Below are 19,609 nucleotides of genomic sequence, written 5' to 3'. Positions count from 1 at the left end.
GCTCAAATTTTCAGGAGTGCTTCTGGGGACATAAAAGAACGAAATTCCGGTTGATGCAAGACAAAATAACAACTTTTGTCTTTTTCATAGAAACGTGAACCACGCTAATACTACAGCCATGACGATCCAGGTAAACGCCCCATGAAACAGGTCCTCCGTGGCCTGTATGACATGGATGTGAGTGTGCTGAAAGAAGAGCTCAAAACTCTTAAGTTGAACGTGATCGAAGTCTTCAAGATGACGAGACACAACAAGGACATCAAGTATCGTGATCAACTGTACCTGGTTCATCTCGAGAAAGGATCGACAACGCCGTCTGAGCTGAAGGCAGTTCGGGCAATTTTCAACATCATCGTGTCTTGGGAACGTTATCGTCCAGTGCACCGTGACGTGACACAATGTTCGAACTGTTTGCAGTTTGGGCATGGTGGAAGGAACTGTTTCATCAAGAGTCGTTGTGCAACCTGCGGAGGTGAGCACAAAACACAAGCTTGCGAAACAATCAACGAGAACATCGAAGCGAAATGCTTCAATTGCGGCGGGGACCATTCGACCAAGAATTGGAGCTGCCCAAAACGAGCTGAGTTTGTAAAAATTCGGCAGCAAGCGACGACGAGGCACCAACCAAATCGTCGCAAAACACCACCAGCATACACGGACGTGGATTTTCCTGCTTTGGCGTCACCAGGAGCGGGATCTGTTCGAGTGGTTCCAAATCTGCAGCCATTGCCGTTGAATCAGCGGCAAAAAGTTGCAGAGAACACAACACCTCCTGGCTTCAGTCAGCAACCGAGGGAAAACCAACCAGCATCAACGGATGAAGGCAGCAGTGACCTGTTTTCACCACAAGAACTTCTGAACATTTTCATCGAGATGACAACAACTCTGCGTGGGTGCAAAACTCGCCAGGAACAAGTAAGAACTCTTGGAGCATTCATCTTAAAATACAGTTCGTAGTTTACTCGTTCTAGTGATTTTGAATATTTCAATGGATTTATTTTTTTAGTTTTAGGTTAGGATTAGTTGTTAAAGTGATTTTTTTTCTTTTTTACCCAAATGTATTCAATTCAATGCAATAATGTAAAACAATTTGAAGCAGATAAATAAATGTGATCAGTTAATAATAAAACGAAAAATACAACAAAGATGAAGAGCATTAGGCCATACCACTTATCATGTAAAAGAAATGTAATTATTATAAGAATGTTCAATAAAGACATATTTAATTTCAAAAAAAAAAAAAAAAACATTTTATACGACTTTTAACGTCTTATGCCAAATAGGTTTTATTTTGGCAAAAATAAGTCTTTGTCTCGTCAAAGGAGGTGAGTTTTCAAAAAGCCGTAAGAGCCATTGGTAAACAAAGCCCTTTTTGCATCGGTATTCGACCTACTTACGTTAAACCAATTTCAAAAATGCTTGAGATTGTTCATCTACAGGTCCTTCAAGTGCCCTGAACTAAAAACAAATGAAATATTGTTGCAATTTGAAGAAACACGAAAATTAGTATCGGAGGTCACGGTGACTCTTATGGCTTTTTGAAAACTCACCCGAGAAATGGAGATGGTTTGCATAAATGGTGATGATAAATAATAGATATTGGAGGTAATAAATATAATTTGAAAGCTTATTTCTCGCAGTTGGTGGCTCAAATTCAGCTGCGGTTGAAATTTTATTGATAAATGTAGGGAAGATAGAGCCAAAAAACAACTCGCTTCATAAAAAATCATTATTTGTAATTATAGTTTAAATGTTAAAAATATTTTGTTGCAATTCTTTGAAAAATGTTCAAATTATTTATAAACATCAATCGCTTTATTAATTATATAAAAAACTTAGCATAAATGAGTGTTTTCGTCAAATTTAAATCCAATTTCTCAGTTCTATATTTTTTCAACCAAGATGGCGACATTCAATCAGAACACGCGTTTAGCGCCATATTTATGCACTGCTAATTGGGTCCCAAAATGAAGCTTAGATTGCTGATATTATTTTTTACAGCGATAAAGCTTATTTTTCTGAGTACAATGACCCTTTGTACGACCACAAAGAGTTTGAAATGGATTTTTAAACCAATTTTGAAAAATTAACCTCGCGGTCCTTCTTGACAGAAAAGCTCCTACTTGACAGCTCGTTCCAAGGGAACTATAGTTGATCCATCGAAAAAATTTTGTCTTGTAAAAAAAAAATTTTGCATTAAAATGAAAAAAAGTGATCAGAAATGGTTTTTAATCGTGTTTTTTACCGTTGCATACAAAAAAATTTACATAGGGCTTCAGGACCCAATTGACCGCGTTAAGAACTTTTTCAGGAGCTTGTGGTTTTATTTAAGTTTTTTGCATGCCTAATGGCACAGCTAAAACACACTTTTGGTTTTAAAGAAGCATGCAATAAAACCGTTTGGCATGACATTGCCATTGGGTTTTCAAGATTCTCTTAAAACTTTCATAAAACCTTATTTAAACCCGGGCAGACGGTAATAACTAAATTCATGCCATTTCAATAACAAATACTGTTAAAATAACATAAAGTGTTATGGAATAATCTTGAAAAATCCATTTTTGCATAAGGGTTTAATAACAGATTATGTTATCATAACAAAATTTGTTATTGGTCTGATATTGGCTGAAAGCCAAAACAACTTTGGAATAACATTTTTTGTTATGAAAAGATAACTCCAACTGTTATTGAGATGATCGGATTAGTTGTTAAAATAACAAAAAATAATAACAAAGATTTGTTAGAAGAATAACTCAAAATGTTATTGGTCTGTTATGACAATAACAATCCAATAACAAAAAAATCATAACGGCGAATAACAAATCTTGTTATAAATAACATAAAATGTTATTGGCCTAGTATTTTCAAGTATCAGAAAATGATATTCCCACGTTATTTCCGTATGCTCGGGAAGCCATTTATCTTTTTTTTGTCACAAGGTTTTATGTCCCAGGCATAAAATCCTGTTAGAACCTATTAATTAGCTCTTGCTTATTGGTTGCGGTGAATGCCCAAATAAAACTATGTAGCAATCAAGATGCTACCATAAAACCTTAATAAAGCTAGGTGGTGGCAAGTTGGTTTAAAAATGTTACTTGGGCACTTCATAGATCCAGATATCGACTTGATAAAAGTATTTTCACATCAATTTCGTAACTTTACCTCTATCCGGAAGGCTAAAATGACTTTTAAAATGTAAACCCCTTTGCAAAGGAGAATGGGCGGTTTAGAGATTTGGTTCAGAAGACTTTTTTTCTTGTCTCGGCGAGATATTTTGAAAAAAGTTAGTCTCATTAAGTACATACATGGTCCAGCTTCCATACAAATTTGCCCATTCTCCTTTGTGAAAAATTCAATTATAAAAGTGCACTTTTTGGGTTAATTCAAATATGCTTTACTCAAAACCGATGTTATACTACCAATGTTTTGCCAATTTACCTAATTGGAGTTGCTATTGATCTTTTAAAAACTCTGTATAAAATTGAGTTCCATGATTAACACAGCGTTTGAAGGTACTTTTTACTATCCATTAAGGTGCTGCAAAATTGAACTTTTCGATACTGTTTTAAGGTTTGACACGACATATATAAACGACAAATCTGGATTTTTAATGGTCTATACAGCAATTCCATTTGAAAGAGCCTAAACCAAAAAAGTTCTCCGATCGGGCTCAAAATTTTCTGGGGTTCCTTGGCCAAAATAATTAGACCCGTATTTTTGTTTGGCCATTAGGGTGGCCTACATCGTGCTAGGTGGTTCAAAAATGGCAATTTTCGTCATTTTCGCAAAAACCACTTTTTCTAAAATCATATCTCGCGCCATTTCATCCGATTTTAGCTGTCTTAGACGCAAAGAAAGGTGATGAGTTTGGCTATTTGGGAAAAATAGTAAAGTTCCAAAAATCTAGCTTAACTATTGAAAAGTCGTATGAAAACTTAAAATGGCGTTTTGACCGTGTCTGGACCAAAGAGCCTATGTCTGAAAATATTTTATCGGATTCCTCGGAAAATTTCACATAACATATCAAAAATTGGCGATGTCGAACCGTACGTTTCCGAGATATGATTTTTGAAAAAAACTGCGTTTTCGACGCGCCACGCGCAAAAACGGGAAAATGACGAAATCGGCAAAAATCAACTTTTTCCACTAAAACTGCGATAACTTTAAAATTTCAGCGATGACCTATAGATGTTATGGTACCAAAAGTTGCGTCAATTACGAAAATTTTGGTACCCAGACATGTATAGGTCATCGCTGAAATTTTAAAGTTATCGCAGTTTTAGTGAAAAAGTTGATTTTTGCCGATTTCGTCACGCGTGGCGCGTCGAAAACGCAGTTTTTATTTTCAAAAATCGTATCTCCAAAACGTACGGTTCGACATCGCCAATTTTTGATATGTTATGTGAAATTTTCCGAGGAATCCGATAAAAATATTTTCAGACATAGGCTCTTTGGTCCAGACACGGTCAAAACGCCATTTTAAGTTTTCATACGACTTTTCAATAGTTAAGCTAGATTTTTGGAACTTTACTATTTTTCCCAAATAGCCAAACTCATCACCTTTCTTAAGACAGCTAAAATCGGATGAAATGGCGCGGAGATATGATTTTAGAAAAAGTGGTTTTTGCGAAAATGACGAAAATTGCCATTTTTGAACCACTAGCACGATGTAGGCCACCCTAATGGCCAAACAAAAAAATACGGGTCTAATTATTTTGGCCAAGGAACCCCCTGAAAAATTTTGAGCCCGATCGGAGAACTTTTTTTTTGGTTTAGGCTCTTTTCAAATGGAATTGCTGTATAAACATTTTTTTTGTTTTTCACTTTTTGGTGTTTTTGAATACCCCTGACTTAAGGCTGTTGTAAAAACACCAAATAAGCATAATTAAAAAAAATGTGTAAAGGACCCGCTTTTAAAAAAAATCTTCAAATATTGTTCAAGCGGGGAAAGTTTTCATTGAAAATAATCATTTCAAAGCGTGTTTCCGGCAATGCTAAAAATGTTGAAATTAATCGTTGCAAAACTTGATTAGCTTAGAAGTCTTCTTCCTTCAACTTGTTGGTCATATGTGAGTTTTTTAAGGATGATAAATTTGCGCTTTCTTGCCAAATTGATGAATTGTTTTTTTTGCATTCTGAATTGTAAAAATAACAAAGCAAAATCATCAGAACATTCAAATCAACGTTTTAATCAAATCATTCCAATGGAGACACTTTGTCTCGCAAAAACAACTTCATAAACATCGTTCCAAACACGCAATTTAACACAATTTCCCGAAACAAAAACAACGAAGCCTTTGTTGACTGTCGTGATCGGGGACTTTCTTTTATAATAAAAACACAGATATTTTGCAATTAACAAACAACACGTCTTATTCCACAGAAATTAACCACAAAACTGATTTGACAATCTTCATTCTCTCTTTCGCCAGCCGCGCGCATCTCGTTGTTTTCTCGCTTGTTGTTCTCTCTCGCAGCTCGCTAGCGCGCTCTCGCGCTCCATCCGCAATCAGCTAACAAGGCAATATTCATGAAGGTGCGCACTTTTTGTTGCGCTCTTAACTATTATTTATGATTTATATCAATGTTATAATAAATACTCATTTAATAATTTATTACATATTCAATCCTGCAACCCATAATCCCTACATTCTCCCTCTTTTCTACTCTCAAGATGACGAATATCAATCATAATTCCTAACAGAAAAATTGCATGAATGCTAAATTAATCAATGTTTTTTTTAAATTTCCTAAAAGATTTTCGTCGGGTTCCTCGACTTTGTTTTCATGCTGATCTAAATACGAAAGCGCAGTCTTCGAAATGTTTCATCTATGTTGTCCAAGAGACTGACATCCGATCGCAGGAGTTGTAGAAAATGGAATGCACTGATGAGGTTGAAAATTTAAAACACCTGAAAATATAAGAAAAAGAAAAAACGAGGAGAAAAACAAAAACCACAAATATTTCTCAAATAAACGCAGGTTTATCAATTTTTATGCAATACGAGATTAGTGATTGTTTACCTGATTTTCTTTAAATTTTATGTAATTTAAAATTAAAAAGCAAATTTTACAAACATTGCTGAAACAACACAACACGATTTAAAAAAATAATAATTCAAATTCAAAAGCAATTTTTTTTTAAACATATCGAATTAAATGGAATCAAATTATTTTTCTTTATTATCATTTTGTGAATATGAAATATAAAACAATGTGTTCTAAATTCAAAAATCTAACATGTTGCTGACTTAAATAACAAATGAAGCATAATCCTGGCGTTTTTAAAGTTTTAAATTCATGTGTACCATATAAAACAAAGAATAAATATTTCTAAAAATATATACAATGTGGTAATTTATTTAATTTATTTAAAAAAAAAATCTGAAACAAAAACTATGACAGGCACAGATATTGTTTTTACTCAAATTTACACTTTGAATTTATGTGCGCCCGCCACGGAGTTCAAATCGATCAGCCCAGTGCCACGTCCGATTGATCCACCAGACGAGACTTGAAGTTAAACATAAACTGATTTTAATATTAAATGCAGTCGTGACGAAAAGTATATGTTTGTAATTAATACCCAAAAACACCCAAAATGGATCTACAAGCAAGCTTATTCCTTTCTCATTTTCAATATTTTTATCTGTACTTTTCTGTAATTTATTCCCAACCAAGCTGTACAGCTAAAACAAACAACTTTTTTTTATATAAAGGCTAATATGGTAATCGGAAGGAAAGGAAGGCTTTACGAACAGCAGAACAAAGGAGAGGGAGCGTTTTCTTGGGGCTTTTCTTCACCCTATCTGGCTTGCTTTCGCTTCTACTGCTGCCCATTTGATTTTTTCTTGACCGGTTCCTTCTGATGTACACACACCGCTTAACATTGTATCAAAATTACCGCATTTTAACTAATTTTGAAACTGTTAATAAATCATGGCAAAAATTACTAAAATGCAAAATCAGTAATATTTTTAAAGAATTTGTTTTCATCAGTACCGGTACACTTTCATAAAATAAAAAATAGTCCGTATTTCAGTTTAGGATGATTTCTTACAAAGCAATCTCAATAAATGAAGCAAATTGCAAAAATAAGATAAATAATTCAATTAATGCTGAAAATGTGCTTTGCTGCACAAAATACATTTTTTATAAAAAAAATAAAATCAAATGTTGTTTATTCTTGCCACAAAAGCTTTCTTAAATTTTTTTTTACCGATTTAACGATTTTGATCTGTAAATGCATGGTAGTATCAAGATTTTTCAACTTTTATATTAAAAATTTTGAACTTTCTATTAATATTCACTTACGCGATCTTTTAACCAAACAAACGATAGTTTTTACCGAATAGTTTTTTTTTTCTCTGTTGTGTCTACATAATAATATTTTTGTTTATCTTGAAACAAAACATAGTTCAGAAAATATTATTCTAATGAATAAAACAAAATCATGTGGTAAATTGTTGCAATAAAAATAAAATATATAAATTGAAATAAATGCCGTTCCGCTATATTCGATTTCTATTATATGTCAAATTAATTTTCTCTTCAAATTGTATTTAAAGTAGCTAAAGGAATGGATTCAAGCACTTTTGATATTACCGTAGATTAGATTATTTAATGTAACATTTAATCATGATCCAAACAATGTTTAAGGTCATTTTATTTATAAATACCTTCAAAATTTACTGTGCTTATCAGATAACAACAAAAAAAATATTTTGTTCAATTATTCTTGTAATGCATAGATGTATAGATTGCAATCTGACTACTTTCTCAAAGGGTTCCAGCTCAGGCGAAACATTTTTCAAACTACCACCGCAGAGGTCTGTCAGGCTCCAACACGGTGGAGACAATATCCTAACCATAAATTCCTTCAAAACGTATCTTGCTTACCTGAAAACAGCTGAAAGATTTTTTAATGTTTTATTTTTAAATATTTGGTTTTATTTTTCTCGTAATGTAAAATGGGTTCCAAGCAACTTTGATATATTACTTGAGTAGATTGTTCACAGAAACTTATTTTTTATAATCACGATCTTTACGATCCCTGTCAATGGTTTCTTTTCTTATTTAAAATTTTAACTTTTTCTTTGCTGATAAACTCCTGTTATGTAATTTGAAAAAGTTTGGTTTCATATTTAAGTACAATCGATTAAAGAACCCCAAAGTGTCTTTAATTTATTTTAAAATAATGTTTCTTTTAATTTAATTTTGATATATTTACTTTACTAAAATTCTGAAAGTGTTTTTTAACTCAATAAAATGATACATTGTTAAAATATAATTTCTATCGAAATTGATGAATGATTTTGAACTATTTTGATACAAATCACAGATATTGCATTGAAAAATAAAAATTAATATAATAAATATAAATATTTCCTAGTTTTTTTTAATTATGTTTTTTTTCGTTGCTCAAATTGTCACTCATACTTCTCAAATTCAAAATTAATATTTAAATATTTGTATTATTTTCTCTTGTGACGCAACGCTCTCACACTTTAAATTATATTTTAAGAATTTCTGATGATTGATCATTCCTTTATTTATTATTTAAAAATGCATCAAATTAATTATTAAGTGAATTATTTTACCTTTTTTAACTAATAATGTAATGTTCATGTTAACGATTACTTAAATTTTTACTTCCCTGTGAAATAATGTTGGGTTTCAAGCAACTTTTGTATCACAGCTGAGTAAATCGATTTAAGTAACAATTAACCATAACTACTATCAATATGGAATACTTAATCATTAACGTCTTTCAATTTAGAGGTTTATCTTTCAAGAGAGGACAACTCCAGTGTTAGATAAAGTGACAACCGTTTTAGTCCTATTCGATGAATTTAAAATCATTTTTTAGGTAGTTCACAGACATAACGCCAAAATACATATTGCTTTATTTGTGGATACCAAAAGTGCTCACTTTCACATTTAAATTTATTTATTCATTTTCTTATATCAATTTCTTTTGTGATGTTAAAGACGGTCCTTAATTGAATGAAAAGATTTGCTGAACAATATATTTCTAAAATCCATAAGGCTCCTTCTGCGAAGTTATTTAAAAAAAATCATCGCAAAAGTCTGTCGGGTTCCTTTATCGAGGAGATTGTTATCTGACTGCTTTCGCAAAGAACTCCAGCACAGATTATTCATTTTTTTGATCTGACTACCACAGAGGTCTGTCTGTCAGGCTCTAACACAGAGAAGACTTTTTTTCTGACTACCATCGCAGAAGTCTGTCAGAATCCAACACAGAGGAGACTTTTTTTTCTGACTACCATCGCAGAGGTCTGTCAGGCTCCAACACAGAGGAGACTTTTTTTTCTGACTACCATCGCAGAAGTCTGTCAGGCTCCAACACAGAGGAGACTTTTTTCTGACTACCATCGCAGAGGTCTGTCAGGCTCCAACACAGAGGAGACTTTTTTCTGACTACCATCGCAGAGGTCTGTCAGGCTCCAACACAGAGGAGACTTTTTTCTGACTACCATCGCAGAGGTCTGTCAGGCTCCAACACAGAGGAGACTTTTTCTGACTACCATCGCAGAGGTCTGTCAGGCTCCAACACAGAGGAGACTTTTTTCTGACTACCATCGCAGAGGTCTGTCAGGCTCCAACACAGAGGAGACTTTTTTCTGACTACCATCGCAGAGGTCTGTCAGGCTCCAACACAGAGGAGACTTTTTTCTGACTACCATCGCAGAGGTCTGTCAGGCTCCAACACAGAGGAGACTTTTTTCTGACTACCATCGCAGAGGTCTGTCAGGCTCCAACACAGAGGAGACTTTTTCTGACTACCATCGCAGAGGTCTGTCAGGCTCCAACACAGAGGAGACTTTTTTCTGACTACCATCGCAGAGGTCTGTCAGGCTCCAACACAGAGGAGACTTTTTTCTGACTACCATCGCAGAGGTCTGTCAGGCTCCAACACAGAGGAGACTTTTTTCTGACTACCCTCGCAGAGGTCTGTCAGGCTCCAACACAGAGGAGACTTTTTTTCTGACTACCATCGCAGAGGTCTGTCAGGCTCCAACACAGAGGAGACTTTTTTCTGACTACCATCGCAGAGGTCTGTCAGGCTCCAACACAGAGGAGACTTTTTTTCTGACTACCATCGCAGAGGTCTGTCAGGCTCCAACACAGAGGAGACTTTTTTCTGACTACCATCGCAGAGGTCTGTCAGGCTCCAACACAGAGGAGACTTTTTTCTGACTACCATCGCAGAGGTCTGTCAGGCTCCAACACAGAGGAGACTTTTTTTCTGACTACCATCGCAGAGGTCTGTCAGGCTCCAACACAGAAGAGACTTCAAAATTAACTATGACTAATGAATTATAACGGCAAAAAACGTTGCTCAAATCAAATTTCAAAGCAAAATATTGATTGTCAATTTCTGCATAAATCTATAAAATTTTCATTAGATTTCTAAAACGATAGTTTTCAATTTCCACAGCATCAAACAACAATCTAATATTGCATCAAATTCACATCAAAAAATTTATCGTCAATAATAACAACAATCAAATCTTCATTCAAATGAGAACTATACATTTTTTCATTAACCATAAAATTAATAATCAAATTTAGCATCAACTTCAAAACAAAACATTGGTCATCAATTACCATATGAACAATCAAATATTGCGTCAAATTTAAAACTCAAAATTGCCCATCATAAAACCACAATCAAATATTGCATGAAATTTAAAACCCAAAAAAATACGTTTCTATAATAACAAAACTCAAATTCTGAAAACAAATCTTGGCCTTCGATTGCCACAACAAAAAGCAAATCTATCATCATATTCAAAATAATAACTGGTTTTCGATTACCACAATATCAATCAAACCTCGTATCTTAATCGAAACAAAATATTGGTTTTCATTTATCGCAAAAATAAGCAAATTTGTCATCTTATCATAACAAAACATTGGTCTTTAATTCCCTCATCAACAATCAACTCTTTCAATCAAAATTAAACCTGTAAATTTTGTAATTTGTGATTTTATTGGACTTTGCATCAAGTTATTGCCACAACAAGCATATCTTTCATTAAATTTAAAACAAAACTAACAAGAAGCAAATATTTATCTTATTCAAAAATAAACATTGGTCTTCAATTACCAAAATAACCAGCATCCAATCCAAAATAAAAATAATGATCATCAATAATAACAACAATCCATAACAATCAAATTTTGCATCAAATTCAAAACAAAACATTGGTCGTCAATTATAATAACAACTATAAAATTCAAACAACAAATTTGATTTCAATTACCAAAACAACAACTAAATTAAAAACAAATTATATACCTTCAATCGCAAACTAATCCTCCATCAAATTCAAAAAGAAATATTGATTTTCAATTTCCACAATCTTGTCAAATCTTTTGTCAAATTATAAACAAAATATTGATTTTCATCAATCACAAAAATAAGGAAAAAATTGAAGTCTAATTCGTAACAAAACATTGGAGTTCAATTTCCACAACAACAATTAAACTTTGCATCAAATTAAAACAAAACATTGGTCGTCAATCAAAACAACAACAATCAAATCTAAAGCAAAAATGTGATTGAACAAAAACAATCAAATTTCGAGCAAATTATTTGCCTTCAAATTCCATCATTAACTTAGAATAAAACATTGGTTTTCAATTATCACAACGAAAAGCCAAACTTACTACTTCAAAACAAAACATTCATTCCCAATATCACAACAACAAGCAAATCATTCATTAAATTCAAGACCGTCAATTATCGCAGATAGTTTTATGCCTTTTATCAATTTCAAATAACAAGTTCAAGCAAACATCTACCTGTTTCAAAACACAGGCAAAACAACAAAGCGAAACTTTGGACCTGCATCCTGGCAGGTAAACAAAACTGTTGGATTTCACAACACAACAATTCAAGCAAAACAAATGATCTTTCATGAATCAAATGGTTCGACTTACCGGACTGTGCCATTGTCGTGATCGGGGACTTTCTTTTATAATAAAAACACAGATATTTTGCAATTAACAAACAACACGTCTTATTCCACAGAAATTAACCACAAAACTGATTTGACAATCTTCATTCTCTCTTTCGCCAGCCGCGCGCATCTCGTTGTTTTCTCGCTTGTTGTTCTCTCTCGCAGCTCGCTAGCGCGCTCTCGCGCTCCATCCGCAATCAGCTAACAAGGCAATATTCATGAAGGTGCGCACTTTTTGTTGCGCTCTTAACTATTATTTATGATTTATATCAATGTTATAATAAATACTCATTTAATAATTTATTACATATTCAATCCTGCAACCCATAATCCCTACAGACATCAATTTCAGCCCACAAATCCCGGCCATCACATCGTTTTCATTTCCGGTTCGGTGCCTTGCTTCTTTTTTTGTTTCGTTCGACACGAAATTACTTCCCGTCTTTCGCTGAGTTGTCCCGAAACAAAAATCTGCTCTGTCTGTTTCGTGCTGCTTGTGGCAAGATTTGAGCAAATACCCCAACTTCGACCACCACCCTCAATCGATTCGGTTTGGTTTATTTAACGCAAAACGTGGGTTTCTTTTCTTTTCTTGATGTTGCTAATTTCACACTCTTTCTATCTCTTTGCTCACCAGGAAGCAGTCTCGACACGCCGACACTCACCAGCGAGCCAGCAACCGGAAACGGAAGAACGACGACCACTGCGAGGAGGAAGACGAAGACATCAACCTCAAGGATGAAGAAGACGTCGGCCGTGGAAAGGGCAACTTGGGTGACGAAGACGATGAAAACGATACCAGCGAGTTTGAAATCATCCACGAGAAGCGAAAGACCACCGGCAGTGGCAGCAACAAGACGACAAGTGCTTCCCGGACAAAACGAGCACATCCGCTTCCACCGCCACCACCCCCGCTACCGGACGGGGAGGATGATGATGATGATGCGTCGAGTACGGCGTCGACTTCCGGTTCTTACGAGTGAAGGCAAATGGACTTTTTTTATGGTAGGGAAATGCGGGATTGCTTTAAGAAATGAGTAATGCTGTTAGACTCTTAATAACAATTATTGTCGTTAATTAAATTAGGGTGACTTCAACTTAAATTTTTTAATTCGATCACTTTTTTCTATCCATTGGTTCTGATTTGCAGCATTTATTTGCCCATAAAAATCTTTATATTATTTTCGAAGATGTTCACACAAAAATGCTATCAAAAATTAGAAAATCAATATCTTGAGAACAATTTTTCTAGCTGATTTTGGATCTTTGGCGAGGTTGCAAGTCATGATGAATAAATTGTTGCACTCTCAAGTAAAACTACTTATTTTTTCAATTTTTCACACAAAAAGTGGATTGGGCAAATTTACCAGTTATGAGAAAACAGCTTTAGATATTGTTGATGACAAAATGAGGCTGGCCCGCGTGGCCATTTCATTTGGCCCTCGAAAACTCTTGCAAATTGATGAAATTGATCCTGCAATGAAACTAATAACTCAGTTATTGATTTTCTTGCATGACAATTTTCTATTTTTCCAAAATATTTTTTGAAAGTTTCTATGATTTTTTTTCAACAAATTAATTGAATGTCCTGAATAAAAAAAGATTAATATATTTAAAATTGCAAGCTAAATTTTCGAAATTCACATCATTAAATTTACTTTTATTTTATTAAAAAAAACCTTTGATACATAATGAACGAATTGATCGTTTACAATAATTGAAAAAAAAAATAAAAGTAAATTCTAATTGTTTTCTTTTGTTCTATTGTTGCTGAGGTTTTGGAAAAGTGCAGGAAGGAAGGCAGCAAAACCAACAATAAATTGAATTTGCGTTGGAGTTCTCAAATGTTTGTGACACTTAGAAATAATTATTTTTATTTAAACATTATTGTTTTTGAAGGTTTTGGGTTATAATTATTTTTTTATTTTCAAAGAAGATATTGAGTATGTTTTTGCCGTCAATATATTCTTTTAACATTTTTTGGAGATCAATAAGGCCTTCAAATATTTTTCTTAAAAAAACAAATTTTAAGTGTAAATAGTCGTCGAATCAACTGAAAGTAATCTAAAATGATTTTTTCTGCATGGATCATCATATTTAGGCTGGAATAAAAAATCTAGAGTTTTTTAAAGGTCCTATAAACTATTGTGTTACATAAGCTTATAGGACCTTTCCAGTAAAAACCCCTAGATCTATTGAATTTAAATGATTGATTTTAATGATTATTGATCGATTGAAGATTGATTGATTGGTGATTAATTTTTAGATCTATTGAATTTAAATGCAATTTTGTTATACAGCACTGCAAAAACTTTTTTTCGCTAAAAAAAAAATGGTCGTGAACACTAGTGATTTAAACACAACTGGACAGGTGTATAAAGCATTTTGTAACCCTTTTTTCATTAATGTGTTGAAACTATGGCTTGTAATAGTAGTTTTTGCAATTCCGTCGTGAATCTACTTACTTTTCCTGTCATTCTTGAACGACGAAATAGCCTACTTTTCTGTACCAAAAATAACAGAATCGAATAGCAACACTTTTGAAAATAAATGCTGAAAAATTCTACTTTTCAGCATTGAAATGGGTGCTGAAAAGTTGAACTTTTCAGCACTTGTTTCGAAAAGACACTTTTCAACATTTTTTTTTTTCGATCTAAACGATTTATTGACAAAATACATGAAAATTTGACATAAAATTTCACTCAGTGTGTGTTTTTTGGAATTGCAAAAAATATTGTATGGAACTCGTTGCAAAACTTAATTTTTTCAGCACTCTTCGTATTTATCCAACTCGGTGAACCTCGTTGGATAAATGTACGACTCGTGCTGAAAAAATCCTCTTTTTGCAACTTGTTGTATAAACTACTATTATGCAACAAGTTGCAAAAAGAGGATTTTTTCAGCGCGAGCCGTACATTAATCCAACGAGGTTCACCGAGGATAAATACGAAAGTGCTGCAAACGAGTTCCATACAACATTTTGCAATTCCAAAAACACACTGAGTGAAATTTTATTCAAATTTTCATGTATTTTGTCAATAAATCGTTTAAATAAAAATTGTGAAAAGTGTTACTTTCGAAACAAGTGCTGAAAAGTTTAACTTTTAGCACCCATTTGAGTGTTTTGAAAAGTATAACTTTTCAGCATATATTTTTAAAAGTGTTGCTATTCGATTCTGTTATTTTTGGTACAGAAAAGTAGGCTATTTCGTCGTTCAAGAATGACAGGAAAAGTAAGTAGTTTCACGACGGAATTGCAAAAAAATTTTTTTTGTACCTTTTTTTATTTTTTTTGTGCCTGCTTTTGATTAACCCTATACAATCCAACCCCGCCTATAGACGGGCTTCGATTTAAAAAATCGCCAAAAATCCATTTGCAATTCCGTCGTGAAACTACTTTCTTTTCCTGTCATTCTTGAACGACGAAATAGCCTACTTTTCTGTACCAAAAATAACAGAATCGAATAGCAACACTTTTCAACATTTTTTTTTTTTGATTTAAACGATTTATTGACAAAATACATGAAAATTTGGCATAAAATTTCACTCAGTGTGTGTTTTTAGGAATTGCAAAAAATGTTGTATGGAACTCGTTGCAAAACTTGATTTTTTCAGCACTCTTCGTATTTATCCAACTCGGTGAACCTCGTTGGATAAATGTACGACTCGTGCTGAAAAAATCCTCTTTTTGCAACTTGTTGCATAAATTACTATTTTTCAACCAATTCTTGATCTTTAAAACCATTGGAAAGTTTTTGGGGTTGGAAGTTTTACTTATTTCATGTGACTTTGCCAATGTTTTTAGGGGTAAACTTAGGCAGTGTCTTTTCACTATTTTTTTTTTAATATATATATAAAAATAAATATGCAGTAATTATTGTATTTTCCCAGACTATGCCTCTAAGATTTTTTTTTTTACAATTTAAATGATAATGGTGCCATTTTATAGAAGAAAATGTGAAAAACATGCAGAAAATTGAAAAAGTGACTGTAAAATGATACGCGCTGATAAAATAGGATAAATACTACCAAAAACAAGCATAAAATAAACAACATAAATGCAAATTAAGTAACTAAAAATTAAACAAAAAAAAACAGAAAACAAGAGAAGTATTTTTTCGTTAACAAAAGTTGCTCAAAATGACCTCCTGAACACGGGAAAAAAAATCGAAAAAATGGGCAGTAGAGGGTATTAACAAAATAGTCGAAATTCATGGCCATTATTTTTTTTTTTTGAAAAAGTTATTTGTAAGTTTAAAATATCAAACCAAAAAAACACTGATTTTTTTCAATTCATTTCATTTCAATTTTTCGGTAAAAAACAATTTTACATCTTGTGTGACTTACTGGTTCATAGAGATTTGATGTTCCTTGCAACTATTTCTTTTTCATTTATCGCTTGGGAAAATTTGGCCAAAAACCTAGTGAGATCAAAAAAGAACACTTTTAAAATTTAGAAATTATTTACTCTATAGATCGGATTTTCTACCATGGCGTCATCCATAAAGTATGTCACGCTCTAGGGGGGAGGGGGGGGGGGTCCGTGCAAGTGTGACATTGCATGGTATAAGTATTGGAAAAGCGTGACAAAGGGGGCCGATTGGCCGATTTTAGCGTGACGTACTTTATGGATGAAGCCCATCATTTAGTCAGAAAATCTGTCCCTAAATTTTGAATCTAAAGATGGAAGCGAAAATTTACTTTGACTTTGTTACAACCAGGGGTTTGTCAGGAAGTCGCCATCTTGTAAGTTTAGATTTGTTTTGCATGCGAGGCTTAATCTGTCAGAAGATAAAGGCAAAACGTATTAGAAAATTAATCATGCTATCATGAGCACGATTTACGTAATTTTTTCAACAAAAAAAAAACTGCTGTAGAACTCATTTAGAAGCCAAATCAGAGCACTTTAAATCGGGATTCTGTTGGTTTGATGTAGAATCGAATATAAAAATTAAAAATATTTTTGAACTCAAACTAAAAAAGAAACCTAAACACGGAAGTCCTATTTGAAAGAATTTTCAAAATCCGAATTGAATATTTAAAAATCACAGAAGACTTCTAAAGAACTGTTCATGTCTGAAAGAATGGAAAAACTCACACAAAAAAAATACTGAAAACCAAATCCATCTTGAGTTATGCCCTAAAACCAGCAAGTTGATGTTACCGTTCCAACTTTTTGGGAGGCTTTGGCGTCCGTGTAAGTTGGACATTAGGGTGCCCAGAATATGGGACTTTTTTTGAAAACCTCGCTTCACAAGCAGATTATTGTTCCTTCAGCTATTTTAAGATTCTGGGCCAAATATGAGCAAAATTGGTCAACATTCACTCATTGATACTCGAGGGTGAAATTGTATGGGAAAAATTGGAAAAACGTTTGAAAAACACAATTTTCAACCGGTTGGTCTGCACGGTGCACTACTTCCATCTAAATATTTCCAAAAGTGGGATTCTCATTGAAAATTTATAGCTCTACAACATACCAAAGCTGTTAAACTGGATCCTGAAAAAGCGATTTAAAAATGTAATTTTTGTATGAAAAACATATTTTTCGCCAACTTCAGGCTCAGGTATCAATGGGTTAATCTCAACCGATTTCGCTCAAAATTTCAAAATATAAAAAAGTTAGAAAATAAAATAACAAGCCACACGGTTTCAACATTTGAATGCATTATACACCTGTCTAGTTGTTTTGCAATCATAAGTTTCCAAAATTCTAAAGTATTGGCGACATTTTTTTTTGTGAAAACTTTTGCGCTCTTACCATTGTAATTTCATAAATGTTCAACATATTTTTGAACAAGCTCAAATAAGCTCAATGTAAGCTCAATGCAGAAAAAGGTGTTTTAGATTGTTTTGAGTTTTTTTTTCATTTCTGTTCCCATTGATTTTTTCAGTTTTATGAAAAATATTGTTTATGTCGCATTTTTTTACTATTTGAAATTATTTACAAATGTATTCCAGTTCAGGATCTGTTGCCATTTCCCGTTCGGCCTTTATTCATTTCAAATTATTTTTGATTGTTTCTTTTGTTAAAATAACAAAAAAACTAAAATAAAACTTCGATATAAAAAATAAAATAAGAAAAATAAAAAGTAAACTCTCTTTCCAGCTAACCCCTACAACTTGGAGCACCGTTTCACCGAAAGCGGGTGCAATTTTTAAGGCCACGAAGGAAGAAATGTTGTAACGCCAACGACGTTGTTGATAACCATCATCATCATCATCTTCGCTACTTTTTGGCGGCCTTTGGAAAGAACGAAGTTTGGTTGGCAGCTTGTTGACACATCCAATTCATGGCTTCTTTTGGCGGGCTGACCACGGCAGAACGTGGCAGAACTATTGTCGAAAGGACGGAAGTTGGAGTCGTCAAGAGTCGTCACGACCGTCGTCGTTACTGGTTGAGCACAGTTGGTTGAAAGCTTTTCTTTATTGTGTCGAGTGCTTGCCGGAATGGCACTCGCAGTTTGGTGTTTGATTTGGAAAATTAAAATAAATTGTACATAACCAGGGACATTTGTTTTCATTTTTGAATTCTGAATGCTTTTTAGGCGAACTTGTGAGTAAGAGTTGGATTGCCAAGAGTTCCACCAGAAAGTAATACCCCCGTAACATTCCTAAAAATCACGCCAAGAAATGTAAAAAAATGTTGAAATTTTATTCACGTTCGTTACGAAACCATCGCAGCAAAATGGATGAAATTGTACCCTGCGGGATTGCTTTCGCAGAATCGTTGGACCAGGGTTTCGGCGAACATCACAGTCACTACCAATTGTTCAAACCATCGTTCCTCCGGAACCTACCAAACGTTGGAATTCCACGAAGCCTGTAACGACCGTCGTTGTACTTTTATGTACTTTGCCGCCAGAATGCAAGGAATGATGGTTATTCAAGAGCTTTTTCTTGCTGGAAAAACTTTTCGAAAGCATCTGACTTGAGATGGCAATGCCGTGACTTAACATGAAGGATTTTTAAAGATACAAAATGGAGTAGTATTAAAATTTATGCTAGAAAACAAAAAAAATCAGTAAAAAGACCAAAACTTTCAAATTACCCTAGATCGTGGAGTGAATAGCTGCGTTGATCTCTTTATGGAGGCAATTATTCGGCCCAAAAATAGCGAACGGGACATATTGGGGGAAAGACGTGCGGTCGAACAATCTTGACATAAATGCTTGAGCACACTCAATCCTGTGATGAGCCCCAAGATCAAGGATTATTCATTGGGGTAGTTGGAGTAAAATGGTTGAGTTGAGTTGAGTTGAGTTGAGTTGAGTTGAGTTGAGTTGAGTTGAGTTGAGTTGAGTTGAGTTGAGTTGAGTTGAGTTGAGTTGAGTTGAGTTGAGTTGAGTTGAGTTGAGTTGAGTTGAGTTGAGTTGAGTTGAGTTGAGTTGAGTTGAGTTGAGTTGAGTTGAGTTGAGTTGAGTTGAGTTGAGTTGAGTTGAGTTGAGTTGAGTTGAGTTGAGTTGAGTTGAGTTGAGTTGAGTTGAGTTGAGTTGAGTTGAGTTGAGTTGAGTTGAGTTGAGTTGAGTTGAGTTGAGTTGAGTTGAGTTGAGTTGAGTTGAGTTGAGTTGAGTTGAGTTGGAGTTGAGTTGAGTTGAGTTGAGTTGAGTTGAGTTGAG

The 19,609-nt window shown here is 33.9% G+C and overlaps 1 protein-coding gene across 1 annotated transcript in view; it reads left to right on the top strand.

Moving 5' to 3' along the window:
- Positions 1–18,163, top strand: part of LOC6054112 (transmembrane protein 26) — a 44,390-nt gene extending 26,227 nt beyond the window's left edge. Inside the window, exons 6-7 of the mRNA XM_038265594.1 lie at positions 12,628–12,995; positions 18,100–18,163. Of these exons, the coding sequence (XP_038121522.1) occupies positions 12,628–12,973 (346 nt within the window). The 3' untranslated portion in view covers positions 12,974–12,995; positions 18,100–18,163. The remainder of the gene's footprint in view (positions 1–12,627; positions 12,996–18,099) is intronic.
- Positions 18,164–19,609: the final 1,446 nt, after the last annotated feature.

The sequence above is a fragment of the Culex quinquefasciatus genome, chromosome 3 (assembly GCF_015732765.1).
Source record: "Culex quinquefasciatus strain JHB chromosome 3, VPISU_Cqui_1.0_pri_paternal, whole genome shotgun sequence".
Lineage (NCBI taxonomy): Eukaryota > Metazoa > Arthropoda > Insecta > Diptera > Culicidae > Culex > Culex quinquefasciatus.
The sequence above is the reverse complement of the archived record's forward strand: the minus strand, read 5'-3'. Positions and strand labels throughout refer to the sequence as shown.